General features: G+C 52.1%; 1 protein-coding gene across 5 annotated transcripts in view; it reads left to right on the top strand.

Annotated features, from left to right (window-relative positions):
* CARD11 (caspase recruitment domain family member 11) overlaps window positions 1-19,026 on the top strand; it is a 112,435-nt gene that overhangs the window by 76,195 nt on the left and 17,214 nt on the right. For 2 of the 5 annotated variants that reach the window (XM_087417489.1, XM_087417490.1), the window contains exons 3-15: window positions 582-817; window positions 1,347-1,559; window positions 3,450-3,587; window positions 4,660-4,985; window positions 8,018-8,197; window positions 9,147-9,299; window positions 9,810-9,935; window positions 10,597-10,794; window positions 12,728-12,904; window positions 13,901-13,952; window positions 15,334-15,416; window positions 16,566-16,666; window positions 17,641-17,693. In XM_087417489.1, coding sequence (XP_087273615.1) covers window positions 676-817; window positions 1,347-1,559; window positions 3,450-3,587; window positions 4,660-4,985; window positions 8,018-8,197; window positions 9,147-9,299; window positions 9,810-9,935; window positions 10,597-10,794; window positions 12,728-12,904; window positions 13,901-13,952; window positions 15,334-15,416; window positions 16,566-16,666; window positions 17,641-17,693 — 1,942 coding nt within the window. In that variant the 5' untranslated portion in view covers window positions 582-675. The remainder of the gene's footprint in view (window positions 1-581; window positions 818-1,346; window positions 1,560-3,449; window positions 3,588-4,659; window positions 4,986-8,017; window positions 8,198-9,146; window positions 9,300-9,809; window positions 9,936-10,596; window positions 10,795-12,727; window positions 12,905-13,900; window positions 13,953-15,333; window positions 15,417-16,565; window positions 16,667-17,640; window positions 17,694-19,026) is intronic. The other 3 variants (XM_087417492.1, XM_087417493.1, XM_087417491.1) reach the window with 2 other exon arrangements.

Here is a 19,026-nt window from a genome sequence, read left to right as displayed (position 1 = left end):
GCCACTTTGGGAAACAGTTCGTCAGTTCCTCAAAATGTTAAACGTAGACTTACCATATGGCTCAGTAATTCCACTCCATATCTGCCCAAAGGAAATAAAAACATATGTCTACACAAATACTTGTACATGACTCTTCATAGCAGCATAAGTCATAATAGCCAAAAACTAGAAACAACCCAGATGTCCATCAATGGATAGTTAACAAGATGTGGTAAGTCCATACAATGAAAAATTATTCATCAATAAAAAGAAATAAAGTACTGAAACATGCTATAACATGGATGAATCTTGAAAACATCCTAAGTGAAAGAAGACAGTCACAAAAGACCACATGTTGTATAATTCCATGTATATGAAATGTCCAGAATCAGTAAACCCATAGAAACAGAAAGTGGAGTAATGGTTTCCTTTGGCTGGACAGACAAGTATTGGAGGGAATGGGGAGTGACTACTAAAGGATATGGAGTTTCTTTAGGGGGAGATGAAAATGTTCTAAAGTTAATTGCAGTGATAGTTGGCCAACTCTGTGAATATACTAAAAACCGTTGAATTGTACCTTTTTTTTTTTTTTTGTGAGGAAGATCAGCCCTGAGCTAACATCCATGCCGATCATCCTCTTTTTGCTGAGGAAGACTGGCCCTGAGCTAACATCCATGCCGATCTTCCTCCACTTTTATGTGGGACGCCGCCACAGCATGGCCTGACAAGCGGTGCGTCGGTGCACGCCCGGGATCCGAACCGGGGCCGCCAGCAGCGGAGCGCACGCACTTAACCGCTACGCCACGGGGCCGGCCCCCGAATTGTACACTTTTTAAAGGTGAATTTCACGGTCCATGAATTATATCTCAATAAAGCTGTTTTTAAAAAATGAATGAATTAGATCTATATGTATCAACCTAGGTAAACCTCAAAAAATGTAGAGAGAAAAAAGCAAGTTGAAAAAGAAAACAAGGAAGCATACAGTATGATGCCTTTTCTGTGAAATTGTAAAACAAAAAGCAATAGGATATGTTGTTTTGGGAAAGATAAATTCTTAGTAAGATATACAAACTTGGATGGAAAGGATATACTCCAACTACAAAATTTTCCTTCTCTCTCTTTAAATAATCTTTTAAACATTTTGTGGCTTATCCATCCATTGTTTATGTTTAGTATATAAAGAAATATATATCTATATTCATATCCCTATATTCATATCCTTTCTGAAATAAAAGGTAAAATATCGTATGTACTTTTCTCTACTTTTTTTAACTTCACAATATATTCTAGAGATAACTCTAAAGGTGTTTATCCAGCTACTCCAGTGAGGCTCTTTTATTAACCTTGTTGGGGTTTATGTCTAAAAGGAGGAGAGCCAGAGATGGATGACTATATGGAGACGCTGAAGGATGAGGAGGATGCCTTGTGGGAGAATGTGGAGTGCAACCGGCACATGCTAAGTCGCTACATCAACCCAGCCAAGCTCACCCCCTACCTGCGCCAGTGTAAGGTCATTGATGAGCAAGATGAAGATGAAGTGCTTAGTGCTCCCATGCTGCCATCCAAGATCAACCGGGCAGGTAACCTTAGGAACCAGTTTGGAGCAAAGGGTGGGCTACCTCTTGTGGAAGCTTCAGGAAATACCCTTCTAACTGAAGCTGTACCAAAGTAAAGTTTCTCTAGGTCAGGAGTTTTTTAACTGGGGTCCATAGATCTCTGCCCATCCCGCGTCCCACCGGGCTGTCTACGTATAGAACTGAGAGGGTCCATAAACTTAGATGGGAGCAAATTATGTATTTATTTTACTAACCTAAACTGAGATTTAGCATTCCTTTTGATTGTGAATGTAAGTAGGCAACAAATCACAGTAGTGATTAGCAATACCTGTGACTCTGTCAACGATAAAAATTACAGATATCTTCATATCACATTACAGCTGTTACAGATCTCTCCAAATATCATTTATACTCATTTCTCCCTCAAAATCACAGTGGTTATTAGAACTGCCAAGAGATCTTGTTATTTAAGGCATTAATAAAGAAGCACACTTATTACTGAATCACAAATTTAATATTTGATAACTGTATTTTATTTTGATTTCCTCTGTAATCCAATGAATTTTATCTGTTTAAAAATATTATTCTGAGAAGGGGGTCCATGGGCGTTCCCAGACTGCCTAGAGGTCCATGACACTTCATCGCCTTCATTAGAGCTAATCAGTATGGTTTGTGACAATTGTTTTGGTTTTATATATGTATGTGTGTGTATGCACATATATATGTTATATCTTTGTCATTGTGTATGGTCATGAGGTCACAATGTAAAATACATGTCTTTTTGTGGTTCACAGTTAAAAGGTTTGAAAATCACTGTCCCCCAGTATGACTGGTGATAAGCGGCTCATCTGCTGTGACTCGCTTGCACACATGACAGACATCACTAATCACAGCATGCTTTCCAACTGAGCATGGATGTTGCTCTAGAATCCTTGTCAACACACTGCTCCAGGCAGCTTCACCAAACACGGATGACACAAGATGAAACCTATTTATTATGTCTATCCTAGGGAAGAGGTAGTTTTAGGACGTCAAGGGAAGAAACCTCTCAAAATAAAATGTGTAAGAAAGGGCCTAGAAATGTAAACAATAAGTGGAACCAGTAGGATAGAAAGTGAAAACTGCTGAGCAAATTACATTTAGGTTATAGATGTTTCCAGACTATACGATAATCCCAAAGAAGAACGTGGAGCTCTGCCTGCTTCCTATGACTTTTCCTAGCTCCCCACCCAAATATTTGTCTTCCTGCTCTGAATCTCAGGGAACCATATATTATTCTGTAATTACTATTGTATTTCCAACCTCCTTCAATCACAGAAGAGCTGGTGCCTGTATGGTTAATTTTAGCCCTGGTCAGTTGGGAAACTCTTTGAAACTGTTGGTTTCCCATGGCTGCAATGCCGTTTATCCTGGTTCTACCAATTTCTTAGAGAAAGGAAACTAACACCCACTGAATCCCTGCTGAGGGCCTGGCACTTTGACTTACATTGTTTGGACTCCAAGATACAATTCAGGAGCGACAGAATGTGGTGAAACTGTCTTCTCCGAGTTTTTGTTTTTGTTTTTGTTTTTTTGTGTGTGAGGAAGATCAGCCCTGAGCTAACATCCGATGCTAATCTTCCTCTTTTTTGCTGAGGAAGATCGGCCCTGGGCTAACATCCGTGCCCATCCTCCTCCACTTTATCTGGGATGCCGCCACAGCACGGCCTGACAAGCAGTGCGTCGGTGCACGCCCGGGATCCGAACCCCAGCCGCCAGCAGCAGAGCACACGCACTTAACCGCTACGCCATGGGGCTGGCCCCTTCTTCGAGTTTTTTGAGGGATATGAGTCCAGGATAAGGCTGGACAGGGAGATCTGCATCCAGTCACATACGTACTCTTCTTCTCACTGTGTGCTGTGGCCTGTCCCCTAGGCCGATTGTTGGACATTCTACATACCAAGGGGCAAAGGGGCTATGTGGTCTTCTTGGAGAGCCTGGAATTTTACTACCCAGAATTGTACAAACTGGTGACTGGGAAGGAGCCCACCCGGAGATTCTCCACCATTGTGGGTAAGTGGCTTTGCCATCAGGAGCATTTGGATTCTAGTAGGAGGTGTGTGTGTGTCTGTGTGTGTGTGTGTCCAGTGGTGGGACAGTTCTGAAGCTATGAATCTGTGACATTAGGACAGTGTCCCTGTGGCACTTGTGGGCTGTCAACCACTTATTTCTGCCTGATGATGAAAGGTAGATGACAGAGGGGCAAACAGAAGCAGGATCCAAGAGAAGTGGGTGTTCGTGGAACATCTCCCATGAATGTTGGTAGGGTGGAACAGAAATTCATACTACCCTCTGGATCTTGTCCTTGCCTTGTCTACTCTCTTGCCATATCCCATGAGCCAGAGCCCTTGGTCATCATGTCTTCTTAATTTTCCTTCCTAAATATTCTTGAATCATTCGTCTCTCCATCTCCATCACTACCCTAGTCCAGACCCCTACAACCCCATCTACTCTCTACATCCATTCCTGCTCTGATCCAATGCTTTCTCTACTCCTCAGGTAACCCTCCCCTGCTTAAAACCTTTCAGTGGTTTTCCACTGCTTCCATCTAAAGACCTGGGTCTTTAATGCTGCCCACAAGGACCCTACATGGTCCAGCCCCTGCTGACACTCCCCCTCTCTGGGCTCCAGGCACTCTGGGTCTTCCTTCAGTTCCTGAAATATGCCAACTTCCTCCCTCCTCCCCATAGGGCTTTGGCAATGTTGCTCCTAGAACGTGTTTTCTCTCCTTAAATTAACATTTCAGCTCAACCATCAGGAGCCTTTTGCCCACCAGGCTGGATCTGGTCCCCCTGTTACACACTCTCATAGCCCCCTATACCTTTACTTTGTGAAATCCTCTCGATCTGTAGTTATATTTGTGTGTGATCATTTGCTTTTTCAATGTCTGTCTCCCTTACCAGACCGTAAGCTCTACCCGGACCAAGGCTGTTTTGCTCACCCTGAATCCCCAGTGCCTAATGGGTAGTAAGAGCTCAGTAAAATGTTGGTGAGTGAGTGAGTGAACGAATGACACCTGCCCGTGTCCGGAACCCCCCTTCCCCTCGGCAGTCCTCAGGCCTGACTGGGTGCCCCCTCTCCACAGTGGAGGAGGGCCACGAGGGCCTCACGCACTTCCTGATGAACGAGGTCATCAAGCTGCAGCAGCAGATGAAGGCCAAGGACCTGCAGCGCTGCGAGCTGCTGGCCAAGTCGCGACAGCTGGAGGATGAGAAGAAGCAGCTGATGCTGATTCGGGTGGAGCTGCAGACCTTCCAGGACCGGTACTACAAGATGAAGGACGAGCGGGACAGCTACAACGACGAGCTGGTCAAGGTGAAGGACGACAACTACAACCTGGCCATGCGCTACGCCCAGCTCAGCGAAGAAAAGAACATGGCGGTCATGAGGAGCAGAGACCTCCAGCTCGAGGTGAGGGGCACAGCGCGGGTTACTGGGCCAAGCTGAGCGAGAGGGAAGTGAAGGCCAGCGGGTCACAAGACCACCACGTGGTCAAATGCAGAGGGTCGCACCCAGCTAGGTGAGGGGGAATGGAGGACACGGGTTCTGTGTCCTAGATACACTGTGTGCATGCCCACGCCAACCCAGTGAGGCTTAGCGCTAAGGTTTAGCCCCTCCCCCATCCACTATGCGCATGTGTGCACACGAGCACATGGACCCAGTGGAGCTTCATGTCACCGGCTCAGGACCCAGATCCACCATGCGCATGTGCACATTTCTGCATACAGACCAAGTGGGCCTTTCCTCCTGTTCAGGAGCCCAGGTCCACTATGCACATATGTAGACTTTTGCACACGGATCCAGTGGGGCTTCCGTCCTCTTCAGGAGCGTTCATCCACCATGCGCACGTGTAGGCATGTGCACCTGGACCCAGTGGGCTTTCTTCCTCATCAGGAGCCCTGATCCACCATGCGGGTGTGTGGACGTGCACACAGAGGCACTGCACCCGTGGGTGAGAGGGAGGGTAGAGGGCCTGGGGGCCTAGCCTGTGGCTCTCAGGAAAATCAGCGAGGTGATGGGCACAGTACTTGTTCTGTAGAGGCACGAGGTCTTTGAGGCCAGGACTCTGCCCTTCCCAGCTGTGTCCACAGAGCTCAGCATGGCACAGTGGCATAGTCAATACACTTATCCAGGAACAATCCACCAGCCAACGATGGACGTCATTAATGAGTTTACTTCCAAAATGGAGAAAGGGAAGGAAGTTTGCTTTAACTCACTCATTCTTTTTTTTTTTATGGAGCACCACCATGCACCAGGCTCTTTTCCAGGGATGCTTAACTCAGGACCAAGGCCCTGCTGTCATGGGGCTCACCTTCCAATCAGAAAACAAATACGTATATACCTGGTAGTAATGAGTGCCATTTAGAAGAGAAAAAAGAGTATTAGCGTAGTGAGCAAAGGATGCGATTTTAAATAGGATGGTCAGGAAAGGTCCCTGAGAAGGAAACACATGAGCAGAGACCTGAAGAAAGGGAGGGAGCCAACCATGCAGGTCTCAGGGGAAGAGCAAAGATGGAATGCAAAGGCCCCGAGTAGGAGCATGCTCGGTGTTTTTGAGAACCAGCAAGAGAGCCAGTGGGGCTGGAGCCAAATGAGCAAGTGACACAAAAGGAGGTGGGAGAGATGGCCAGAGTCCAGATCATGGGGGTTGGTAAGAACTTGGGAATTTATTCCGGTTGTGATGGGAAGTCACTGAAGGATTGAGAGCTGGGGAGTGACAACTGATTTATATCTAGAAGGATCACTCTGGCTGCTGGGTAGAAAATAGACTCTCAGAATATTTATTAAGCACCTGCCATGTGTAAGGCACTGTGCTAAGCACTGTGGGGGACACAAGGATAAATAACCTGATTTCTGCTCAGGTCACTTACAATTTAGTTGAAGCAGACAGATCAGTAAACAACCCACTGGAATTCGGGGGAATTGAGTCAGTGGCATAGCCAGTAGTAGAGTGTTTCTGTTAAGAGTGTGAGCTTTTAAATCCTATACATTTGGTTCGAATCTGGCTTCCGGCTTTACCACTTAGTTGGCTCTTGGTCTCAGTTTCCTCATTTGTAAATGGTAATAATGAAAATAACACCTGCGCCCTAGGATTGCTGAGATACTGCAATGTGAGCCTTTGGCAAAGTGGCTGACCCAGTAAGCACCCCACAGTGCTAGCACTTCATGCCCACTTGGATGGGCCTGGGGATCTGGACCCAGCACAGGGCACTTGGGCTGATCTTCCGAGATGCCAAGGAGGATTTTTTCTGCATGACCAGAAGGAGCGGTTTCTGTGCTATTTTACTTCTGATTTGGAGAAATTAACCTGTGGCTTACAAGTTTCTCTCCTAGAACTTTGTCCTGTATTATGTTTCCTTGGAAATATATTAATAGTGAGACAATGTGTCTAGAACTTGAAAGAACGTCTGGCCAGCTGGGACCCTAGGTCATTTCTCAGCCCTAGGCTGCTTCCCTCAGGTCTCTTTCTTCCTTCCCTCAGGCCATGGGGTGCAGCCACAGTCCTTTCCCTGCTAAAGCCACCACCCTCTACCTGCCAGGTATCTTGTGACCGTTCTCCCCATAAGCCTAGAATTGGAAAAGGACACTCAGCCCTTTGGTGCCTTCTGTACTTGAAGCCCTTGGGAGCAACCTTCTTGTTTGGGTGTTTTACCAAGGCCGATCAGTTTGGGGAAGCAGACGCGCTTAGTCACGAAGGTTTAAGAAGTCTCCTCCTGGTCCCGGTTCCTGACACTCACCTCGTGGGGGTGAAGCCCAGCGCATCTCCAGTGTCCCATTTCCAGATGTAGTAACTGCCTCCTGCAGGCAGTCACTCTTCGTCATACTACGTCTGGGCGGGTCCTTGAGGCCAGAGATCTCTTGAAGCTGTGGTCCAGTGAGTCTCAAGCTGTTCTTTCAGCAGCAGTGCCATTTGTTCAAATGAAATCTTGTGTGAGACCCAAGAGGACAAGACCTGTGCAAGCAGAGCTGCTCTGGCAGATGAAGTCAGCGTGGGGCCCAGGGCCCTGACTTCTTGCTGGTCTCTGGGCTCCCTTCAATAACACTGGGGGTCTTCAGGGCAATCCTTGAGTTCAGAGGATCAGAGTTTGAAACCCAACATAAAAAGGCATTGAAATGGATAACATACCTCAGGGGAACTAGCTTGGATATCTTTTATCCTAATCCGCAACCTGTTCCACCCCACGGGAATTTTCTAAGGGACATACAGCGCCTTTAAAACTATTCTAAGTGGACAAATAAAGCACTCTTCATCAATAAGGTGATGGTGGTTTGTTTTACTGGGAAAGTTTCCTTTGAGCCCTTCTCTGTCGCCAACCAGAAGGAGAGGGGGGCTGCATAACACAGGTCATGCTGGAAGTTCTTTAGGACTCGGGGAAGCATTGCCTTCTCTGAGTGTTTCCTGCCAACTACATTGTCCCCTCGGCACCCTTGGGGTGTTTCAGATTGATCAGCTAAAGCATCGGTTGAATAAGATGGAGGAGGAATGCAAGCTGGAGCGGAATCAGTCGCTGAAACTGAAGAACGACATCGAGAATCGGCCCAAGAAGGAGCAGGTTCTGGAACTGGAGCGGGAGAATGAGATGCTGAAGACCAAAATCCAGGAGCTGCAGTCCATCATACAGGTGAGGGCGGGGGCGGGGAGGGGGCAGAGGGAGGGCAGTGTGGGCAGAGGGAGGATGAGAGTCTGGGGGACCAACACGTCTGCCTGGGTGTGAATCCCAGGGCCGCCACTTGCTGAGTGCAGGACACCGGTGATTCAGGTCATCCTTGCGTGCCTTAGTTTCCTCCTGTGTAAAGTGGGGTGATCACGCCACCCACTTCTCAGAGACATGACATCATGTGAGAGAGTACTTGTGACAGTGTTTCCTTAATTGAAGCACTCAGTGAAAATCGCCATTCACATGGAAATCAGTGCCCCGGGCACTGTGAGAAAAGTACATCCGGGAAACCTACTTGCCCTTAAAGATTCCAAGAAACTCAACTCTCAGCTCTGTGATTTGTTAAAACTTCAAATGCCTCTCCACGTTTGTCATCACAGAATCATTTGTGGGGATGGAGGAGGAAGTCACTGAGGCATAACATCCCAAAATACATCGACGGGGAAAATTAAGAAAGCATCCCTCCCCTTCCCCCTGAATCATTCCTCCCAGGACTGGCTGCCTGGTGTCTAAGGCTCTGATTCGGAGCTGAGGATGAATCCCGGTTTAATCGGGGCAGATTAATTGATATTTCAGGGGAAGCATCTGCAAGGCAGATCAGCCCTCTCTTTGTTGTCACCGATGAAGTGTTTAGAGGAGCAGCAACTGCTTCTCTCGCCTCTGATAAGAGCCAGCGCCGAACAATAGGCATCAGATGCTCCCGAGTAGAAGTGGGTTTTATGCTTCCTTTCAGGTGATAAAATTCTTAAACACTAAGCTGCATAAGGACCCCAAAAGACAGCGACTCTTGCCTCTGCATCCCTAGCACAAAACCGTCTGCTCCTGGTGGTTTTGTCCCCCGCCTTCTGGGTCCACTGTGCTCCCTGGCCCCCCACCCCCCAGCAACCTTAAACCTTCCTACCTGCCTACCCAGGCCGGAAAGCGCAGCCTGCCAGACTCGGACAAGGCCATCCTGGACATCCTGGAGCATGACCGCAAGGAGGCCCTGGAGGACCGACAGGAGCTTGTCAACAAGATCTACAACCTGCAGGAGGAGGTCCGCCAGGCAGAGGAGCTGCGGGACAAGGTGGGAGTCCCACGGGTGGTGGGGACAGCATCGACCCAGCTGGTGCCCTGGCTGGCCTCCTTCTCACCAGGGACCTCCCTGGTGGGAGGAGCGGGACCTCTAAAACCCCATGCTCTCTTCTAGAGACTAGGTCTGACCCCTGGTATAAATTCCCTGTGCATGCCAGTGTCAGTACCTTTGTGGTTATTTGTGAGTTATTGTAAGTCTTAGCATAGCACCTGTCTTCCCCTCCTGACTGAAGGCCACAGTAGGGCACACAAGCTATCTGTACTGTCCCGCACTACATGCCCTGGCACATGATAGGTCCACAGCAAATCTCAGTGGATTGACTGGCCTACTCCCGTGGTCCTTGCTATTCAGAAAGCTGACTCGCAGAAGAACAGGTGATGTGGGGAGGGCCAGGCCATCTCCAGCCAGCCAGCCAGGAGGACAGCACAGCTAGAAAACAGCTGTCAGCCCCGACCTGCTGATTGCTTAATGCACGTATCGATTTCTCCCTGTCTCCCGCAGTACCTGGAGGAGAAGGAAGACCTGGAGCTGAAGTGCTCCACCCTGGGGAAGGACTGCGAAATGTACAAGCACCGCATGAACACAGTCATGCTGCAGCTGGAGGAGGTGGAGCGGGAGCGGGACCAGGTGCGGGCTTGCCTAGGACAGCTGATGCTGTGGGACTGCCAGACTGCACAGCAGGGCCCCCGCCCCAAGCCACTAGGGTCTGTCAGGATGTTTCACCCAGTGTAATGTCATTAACTATGCAGGAATTACTTATGAATCCATCTTTCCTATTTCCATTCCAAAAATGAATTCCATCCCAAAAGGCTTTTGGAATTCGCAGACGTGAATATCGTGGGGGCAGGCACTGGACTCCGGCCACTCGTACCACAGAATATGGTCCTTAAATGCCTGGTCTCTAGAGGAAAACAGCCAGGTTCAGGCCCTGCTGCTCATCAGGTGTGTGACTGAAGGCAAGCTTCCCCCTGGAAGCCTCAGTGCCCTCATCTGTGAAACAGGAATAATAATAACAACACTGCCTCATAGGGGCGGGGAGTAGACTCAAAGAGTTACTGCATCAGAGTTCTTAGTACAGTGTCTGGCTTGTAGCAAGGGCTGGATAAACGGCGTCTGTGATACATATGTGATATGTATTATTGAGGAAGGTAGTGATTGGGGTCAAGAAAAGAGCAGGAGACAATGTGGCTGACATCTGGGCTGGGAAGATGGTTTACTAGCTAGAGACCATGTCTGTCTAGTTTGGTCGGAGTGAAAAAGCAAAGTGTCCTGTCCTCCTCCCTGGCAGGCCTTCCATTCCCGGGACGCAGCGCAGTCTCAGTACTCACAGTGCTTAGTCGAAAAGGATAAGTATAGGAAACAGATCCGCGAGCTGGAGGAGAAGAATGACGAGATGAGGATTGAGATGGTCCGGCGGGAGGCCTGCATCGTCAACCTGGAGAGCAAGCTCCGGCGCCTCTCCAAGGACAGCGGCAGCCTTGACCAGGTGGGACTGGGCTGGGCGCGTCCCCGACACCTGAAGCGAGGTGCCTCCCAACACCAGCCGGTGGCCAAGCAGAGTCACTGCCTCCCATGCAGAAGTATAACCTTCCCTACCACGCCCAGAATAATCCATGTCTTTGAACCTTCTGTGTGTCTGTGTCGTGTGAAGTAGAAACTATTGGTTTTGAAGTTAGAAAATGCAGGATAAAACCCTAGCTTGGCCACTTGCTAGCTGAGTGTCTCAGACAAGTCACTTCCCTCTTAGGACTTCAGCTGCCTCTCGGGTGACCTGTATTGGGGTTCCCACCACCATCTGGGCAGTCGCTGGGTTTAAGATGCCCTGTTCCTGTTAAAGTCAGTAGTGCCTATGAGGAAACTGTCATTTATAGACGGTATGAAGTTCAGAGTGCGTGCCACAGCAGGGCCCTGGGCATTCAGAAATGACCGAATGCTGCCATCAAAGCCAACGACACTATCCTTGCTGTAGCTGTGGGTTTGAGTGCTGTCCTGTGCAGGTACCCTGCACAGGGCCTTCTGTGCGGGATCTCATTTAACCCACAGAACTGTCCTGCTGGGAAGGGACGATGACTGGCCTCATTTACCGAGGAAGGAGCCCAGACACAAGCAGCTGAGGAACTTGCCTGGGGTCACGACCACTAGTCAGTGGCCTGGGGAAACCCAGACAAGCCCCGCCCCCTCCCCTCAGAGCACTCAAACCTAGCACGAGAGGCCAATCCAGGAACATGACATTTCAACACAGTGTTGTAAACTACAAGTCAAAGGGGTGCTGTGGGAGCTCAGGGGAGGAGGCCTCCAGTCCATTGGGGTTTCTGGAAAGACCTCCTATAGGAGAAGCCCTGGATTGCCTCAGGACCTCCCCTTGGAATGCCGTGCCCCTGACTTCACCTGGCCAAGTTCTGCCCCCCTTCTGGCCTCAGCTGAAGTGTTACTTCCTCGGCGAGGCCTTCGCTGGCCCGCATAATGGAAACCAGGAGCCTCTGTGTTATGCTCTCAACCTTTCAAGCATTTCCCACAGTCTGTGATCACGCAGAAGCTCTGTGAAGGTCCCTCTGTTTGTCTGGCACCTGGCACGGTGCCAGGCACAGGGCAGCCCCTCGGAGAATATTTGCTGAATAAATGAATGAAAGCTGTTAATGGCACCTAGTTAGGAGAGGAAAAATGGGGCTGGTATTCCAGGCCACGGGGACAACATGAGCAAATGACACACAGAGCACGCTGTCGGCAGACCACATTGGCAGTTCTGTCATCCGTAGGCTGGGAGGCAGGGACAGACAGGAGATGCGGCTGGAGAGGTCAGCAGGAGGTAGCAGAGGCCTTGTAGGCTCAGGACCTTTGTCGTTAGTTACTCTGGGACCTTGAAGGATTCTGTGCAGGGAAGTAAGGCAGATGGCTTTGGGTCTGGAGGCAGTGTAGCATGAGGGTGTTGTGTGGCTTTGGGGGGGTCAACCAGAAGTTACTTAGTGCCCCTGCACCTCAGCTTCACACAATGATCTAAAGCACTTAGGACAGCCCCAGACATTGTTTTTATCATTATCCTGTCGTTCAGCAATATTTTTTATCTTTGTAGCTTAGGCACAGGGCTGGAAATTGGGAATATGATGGTGACATATCAGATCTAGGGGACCAAGACCAACTAGGAGGCAATCCCTTTACTATTGTAAAAGGAGACGAGGGCCTGCCCCAGACCCTTGGCAGGAGGGAGATGAGGCGGGAGGTTCGTGAGGAGGAGAGAGAGTTGAGTTGGAATGATAAGGCTAGGCATCCGGTGGATGCAGGGGTCAGGATCGAAGAGCAGGCCATCCTGAGTTTCAAGCTTGTGTGCCCCAGGGAAGGATGGCGCCGTTAGCAGAGCTGTTTCACTGACTGTGGCTGCTCCTCATGCCCCATCACTGGCACTGTCTTCTCTTTGTCTCCAGAGTCTGCCGAGGAACCTGCCAGTGACCATCATCTCTCAGAACTTTGGGGACGCCAGCCCCAGGACCAACGGTCAGGAAGCTGATGATTCTTCAACCTCAGAGGAGTCACCGGAAGACAGCAGATACTTCCTGCCCTACCACCCCCCCAAGCGCAGGATGAATCTGAAGGGCATTCAGGTACCAGCACGCGAGGGGCCGAGCCTCGTGTGCCATTGTCAGGCCATTGCGGGCTCGGGGCCGGGGAGCTGGGAGCCCCCTCCAGGCAGGCGAGGACGCAGCGTGGCCACCTGTGGTTCTGGTGCGGGTCTCAGACCCCAGATGTGACTCGACCTAGTTCAGTCCTAGAAATGGGAGTTGTGCCAGCTCGTGCTTTTGGCTTTTTACCATTTCTCTCATCTCGTATAATTGTAGCAGAAGTTAAGAAGAGAGAGAGAATGAAGTAAGCATTATTTCCAAATTCATTTGTTTATTCAACAAATAGGTATTGAGTACCTATCATGAGTTCACTGGTGTTAGTGGTTGGTGATGGGCACCATTTGGGGAGCTGGAGTTACAGCACTAATCCCCTCTGCTCTGCTCAATATCTAGTGCATTTCATGGTACACAGCTGACCCTCCATGAGGAATGAATGAGTGAGTGAATGAATGAGACGATCTCACATGAGAGGGGCCGTGACCAGCAGGGCCTGACAGTGCCTCTGCGCACTCCCCGCTGCCCCCCTGGTCCCACCTCCACCCCCTGCCCCCGCACACGTGGAGCCCAAAGGCCTAGGGCAGCACATTGGAGGCCAGCCAGGGAACTGCTGGTGCCTCGTGCTGAGGGTGGCCAGGCAGCTGCCTGAAAGCCTCATCCTTTCCTGAAAATCCCCCTGCATTGTATACCAGCTCTGCTCAGCCACCTACTCCCGCTCACTCCTTCCTCCTCTGCCACTCTCGGCCCTTGTACCGTCTGAGCCACACGGCATCCCCCGGGGGAGAGCTTGTCTGTACCTGCCGCTGCCTGCATGCCCGGGGGATACAGGCATCCTGTGCCTTCTGTGATCCAGCGGCCACGTGACCAGGGGCAACACAGGCTCACCTCAATTTATTTTTCCCTTCACTCTGGTGACATGTGTCCCAGGCCTTGTTTGATTTGTGTCCTCTGTCTTCTCTGCTCCCCTCCCCTCTCGTTCAGCTGCAGAGAGCCAAATCCCCCATCAGCCTGAAGCGAACATCAGATTTTCAAGGTTAGTGAGACGCCCGGATCCCTCCCCTGTCTGTCACTCTGACTCTCTTAGTCCATCTATTTCTCCCATTGTGGCCATCAATCCTGCAAAGTAAACCTGGACTAGGCCTCAGGGACCCCTGGGTGGCGGGGCATCCAGATAGTAATTAATGTCCATTGTCATCGGAGAGGGCAGGAGCCCTGACCACGGAAACCTCACGACTGTGGTTCCTCCGCCACGGCCCCTCCCTGTGAGTCCGTCCAGAGTCCCTGATACTGCAGCTGAACTTCAAGTTTCTGCTCATGGCTTGTCAACTGGAGGACTGCTCAATCTTCCTCCCAGACTCTAGGCTGGGCGGTCCGGGCGTGTGAGGCTGCCGGTTCACCCACCAGTCCACCCGTGAGCCCCAGGCTCTCCAATACACACTGTCCTCACCATGACTCTGGAAGTGACAATGGCCAGCGAGGGTTTGCCCAGGTGAATCAGGCACCTGCTGTGTGCCGGGTGCCAACAGGTCCAAGTAGATGCTTCCAGGGGCTGTGTACTCAGGCAGGGCCGTCACTGAGGCAGTGGAAAGTGGTGTTGGACACCTGAGAGAGAGTGGTTGGAGGAAGGATGGAGATGGCTGGAGAAGGATGGAGAAGGAACGTCAGGAAGGGGACGTTTAGACTGCGCCTGGAAAAGGGAAACTTTTGGCCAATGGACACGGTCTCCGGAAGGGCATCCAGGACAGAGCAGGGAGCAGAGACAGGGCGAGGCGCTGGGGGCAGGGATGTGCAACATGTGGTTCATCCCTCAAGGTGGCCACAGGTGCATGCACGCACAGCAAGGCGTGGGGACAAGGATGGGAAAGCTGACTGCTCCTCTGCAGCAAGATGAGGGCCGAGAGAAGTGTGCATGAAGCCCCAGCCTGCCCCTGAAGGAGCAGGAGGGGCGCCAGGGTCTTCACTGAGGAGGCGACAAACCCTTCTCCCAGTTGGCCCCAGTCCCTGGGTCGGCCAGCCCATTTAGTAGGGACGATGGGGTCTGTTTTGAGGATGGCGTAATTGGCAGGGACAGTCCCTCTCCATGAGAGATATATCCTCCCGGTTCCTGCTGTTCCACAGAGTGTGCTAGCTGGGGACGCCACCTGGGTCCTCAGAGACAAATGACATCGTCCAGCCTGACTGAGGCCGCCCTGGGCCTGGCCCTGGGTGAAGGCAGGGACGAGCTGGTGAACAAGACCAGGCTCTCCTCCAGGACCCTAGAGTCAGCTGGGGAAATGAGAGCAAGGAAGCCCCCATGGGAGAGAGAACATGCCAGCCAGACAAGACAGCTCCCATGTGCTCAGTGCCTGCAGGGGTCTCAATTCCCTTTTCCCTCCCCTCCCCTCTCTCCTCCTGCCCGGTCTCGATGAGGACAGGGAGGGGACTTGAAGAAGAAGGCATGGACATCAGCCCCAGCTCCTCCAGATCCCTGCCCATCACCAGCTCGTTCCCCAAGATGGTAAGCCGTGGGCCCCACCGCCGCTTCCCCTTCCAGCTCAGGCCCCCGGCTTCGTCTGCCTCGGCACCCAGCCCCCCTCGCTGCCCTCTCCAAGCCGGGCCTGTGAGCAGCATTACTCCCCTTCTGGGGCTGCAGCCCAGGCCCTCCTTATGTTTATTTAAAGATGTTTCCACAGCCTCACGATGTATTTACACCTTCTTGCCGCCTCCTCTCCCAATTTAACACTTGGTGGGAGAAAGAGATGGGCCTCCGAGGGGCTGTAGCGAATTGCACAGGCAGATGAAAAATCTGCTGCAACTCCTCAGCCCCTGGCAACTCCAGCAGCCTGGGGAGGTGGGTGGCTGGGGGCCGCAAGCAGCTGGAGCTGCCAACGCTGCACAGCAAAGGCTCAGTGCCCCCTCCCCCGGCCCAGCGCCCCCCACACCTTGGCTCCAGCACACCTGGGCAGGTCCGGGCAGGGTCCCAGCCACCAGATCCAGTGTCACTCCCCCCAGCCAGGCAGCAGAAGGTGTGGGATTAGATATTCTAACCCCGAGGGGAAGCCCTGGGAAGCTTGTCGGCTCAGCTTCCGAAATCAGGCCCTGGGGAGGCAGAGATGTGATAAGGAATGACTCCTGTCTGATCGCAGCTCTGGGGGCGAAATCCAGGCCTCTCATTGAAGGCAGCCCTTGCCAGGAGCCAGCAGGCCTTGTTTCAGAGGGTCACCCTCTAGCAGCCATGCTGTCCAGGGGGCATCCGTTGCCCCCACCACCCCAGGCCTGCAGGTCTTCCTCTCATCCAGAACTGGTGCCTAAGGCTGGTGCAGCCCAGGGAACATCCAGTTCAGCCTGTGCAGGGTACAAGGCCCTGCCTTGGCTCCCAAGCCTCGGTGATTCCCGCCCGCGTCCTCCCTGCCCCCTCCCTAGCCGAGCAGATGTGCGAGCAGATGTGCACCCAGCTCGGTGGCTGCAGCCGCCCCAGGCTGAGCACGTGCCTTCTCCGGCCAAGGTCACAGCTGAGAACCAGCTTGCTGCGCCCACACTGCCTGCATCGGAGGCGGGGACACATCTGAGTTAAATTTAGTCCCTGTGTATATAATATTTATGCCCACGGAGGCACAGGTGTGTAAATATCCGGCTCCCTGTAACACATCTGTGTGTGTGTCTGAAGCAGCCCCATCGGAGCCGTTCCAGCATCATGTCGATCACTGCCGAGCCCCCAGGAAATGACTCCATTGTCAGGCGCTATAAGGAAGATGCGCCTCATCGGAGGTGGGTGACAGGTGGAGGGAACAGGCGGGACATTTGCCTGGTACCCACGAGCCCCCTTCTACACTTACTAAGTCAGCAGTCTGTGAGGCAACCTGGAAGTGTAGGCAGGATGGCACCCATTTTACAGATGAGGAGGCTGAGGCCCAGAGAAGGCATGTGGCTTTCCCAGGGTCACCCAGCTAGCTATCAAATGAAACCTACACCACTCTGCCCCATGCTGCCCAGAAATCGGGTTCCTCGTTCCGGAGCTTGGCTTTTTCTGCCAAAGAGTGATAGACACCATAAATGGCCTCCCCACTCTCCTCCCTCTCCCCGCTCCTCACCTCTTGAAAACCATCATTGTCCCCAACTAGTGTAACCACAGTAGAGGTACGCCTGGGCAGCCGGTGTTTCCAATCAGCCAGACAGTTGGCTTATCACACTCCAAGTCCGACATTGGGCGGTTTCTGGCGGGACTGAGAGCAAGGAGTGGCTGGCAGGGCTGGATCCACAGCTCCGGTCCTGCCCACGGCCTCGTTTGGGCCTCATTACTCTGTGGCAAGAACCACATGTGGACAGTTTAGAACTCTTGGAACACGCTGACACCTCACCTCCATCCAGTCCCATCTGAGGGGCGCTCCATGATTTTAGGCCCATCACACAGCGCAGCCCCTCCGAGTTCAGATGGGTGTTAGGTACTCTGTGTCAGAGAAGAGTGAGTGGAAACCAGCAGGTGGGCTGTTGGGGATTCTGTTCCCCTGTTCTTCATGCCCCTTCTCACACCAGCTGATGTGGCCTCTGCAGGGTGCAGGGCCGCCCAGCCCTCCCTCGGCCCATAGCCCTCCACCCACCTGCTGACCTCCCTCTCCCATCCATCCTGTGCTCTTAGAACCAAGGCATCTCGAAAGCCAGAACATTCTGGAACCTTCCCCCTCCCGTGACCACATGCACACACACTCATGAGAGCTCTCCCATCCCTCCCTTGTGTCTTGCAGCACGATTGAAGAAGACAACGACAGCGGTGGATTTGATGCCTTAGACCTCGACGGTAGGTACCTGGCAGATGTGAGAGGCGTTCCAGGTGGAGCGGCCACCTGCCGTCTGTCAAGAGTAGGACCACATTGCCCACACCCTGACCCTCCAGCAGGGTCCTCCCGGGACAGAGCCCTGTGCATAGTAGGTCCTCAGGAAGCTGTGTGGACTGGGTTCCAAGAGCGCAGGGCTCAAGTGCTGTCTGTGTGCATAGAAGATGGGACGTCCCTCTGTCCTGTGATGAGCTGGCAGGGCCGGGGGTGCCGCGAGGAGCCTGTTCTGTTTTGGAGGCATTAGGGGCCGTCCAGCTGCTGAGCAGGAATCAGAGTTAGGTCTGGGTTTTTAAGAGAGAAGAGCTTTCATGATCGTAGCCACGCCCTGTGGCCGTGTTTGTCCTGTGTGCCTGATCCATTTTAATCGACTCTCAGCAACTGTTTGCAGAAATCTATTGTCACCCTCATTCTGCAGATGAAGAAACGGAGCCTTAGAGAGATTAAGGAGCAGTAGAGTGAGGGTGGACTGGGGGCAGGGAGACCTCCTAAGAATCCATCTCTTAAGCTGTTAACCAACCTGAACGAGCCAAGTAGTAGGAATGGGGGTGGAGGCTGGGACTGAGGGTGGTGGCAATTAAGGTTCTTTTTCTTCCCTTGAAGTTGGAGGTGTGGGGCAGGCAGGCACCAGGGAGACTGAGGGTGTGTGGTCATCCTAAGACGGCCCCGCGGGCAGAGCTAGTATGATGGAGGGGATATTTCCTTGGCCCCAGAACACACCGTGCAGAGAGCGGGAAACGAGGGCTTGGTCTCCAGGGAGAGAGCCAGTGCTTGGCACCAGCCACCGCCCCTTATGGCCAGGAGGTCCCGTTCAGCCCAGCAGACCTTGAGCCTCCACACCTTGCCGGGCCCTGTTACAGGTGCACGGGACACAAAGATGTCCCAGAGTCCTTGCTGTTGCAGAAACTGTGGTGGTATAGCTATGAACCAGTGAGGATGATGGATGCAGATGTACAAACTGGGAGCATCTGACTGGACGGGCAGGGGGTGGGGCAGGAAGGTTCTGGACTCTCAGGAGATGGCTTGGTGCTGTGGGATGGTGGCAGCGTCCCCTGGCCCCCACAGAGCCAGCAGCACGGAGACTGGCTCCGAATCCTCCGGGTATGGCCTGCCAGCCCCCTCAGTTCCAGCCCCCCCCCACCCTGCCTCCACCCCTCGCCAGCTCAGCTGCCAGCAGATAAAATGGAAGATTAGTGGCTCTCCTTAATTGGGGACCATCAGAAGCTATCAAGTGTTAAAGAGAGGTTAGCACCTAATGGAGGCTGGGTAATAAGAAGAATTGAAGGAGTTTTGGAAAGG

This window comes from Ceratotherium simum, chromosome 26, assembly GCF_057802395.1.
Source record: "Ceratotherium simum simum isolate JZ-2026a chromosome 26, ASM5780239v1, whole genome shotgun sequence".
In the NCBI taxonomy this organism is placed as follows: Eukaryota; Metazoa; Chordata; class Mammalia; order Perissodactyla; family Rhinocerotidae; genus Ceratotherium; species Ceratotherium simum.
Note: the sequence above shows the minus strand (reverse complement) of the source record. Positions and strands in the feature narration are given on the sequence as shown.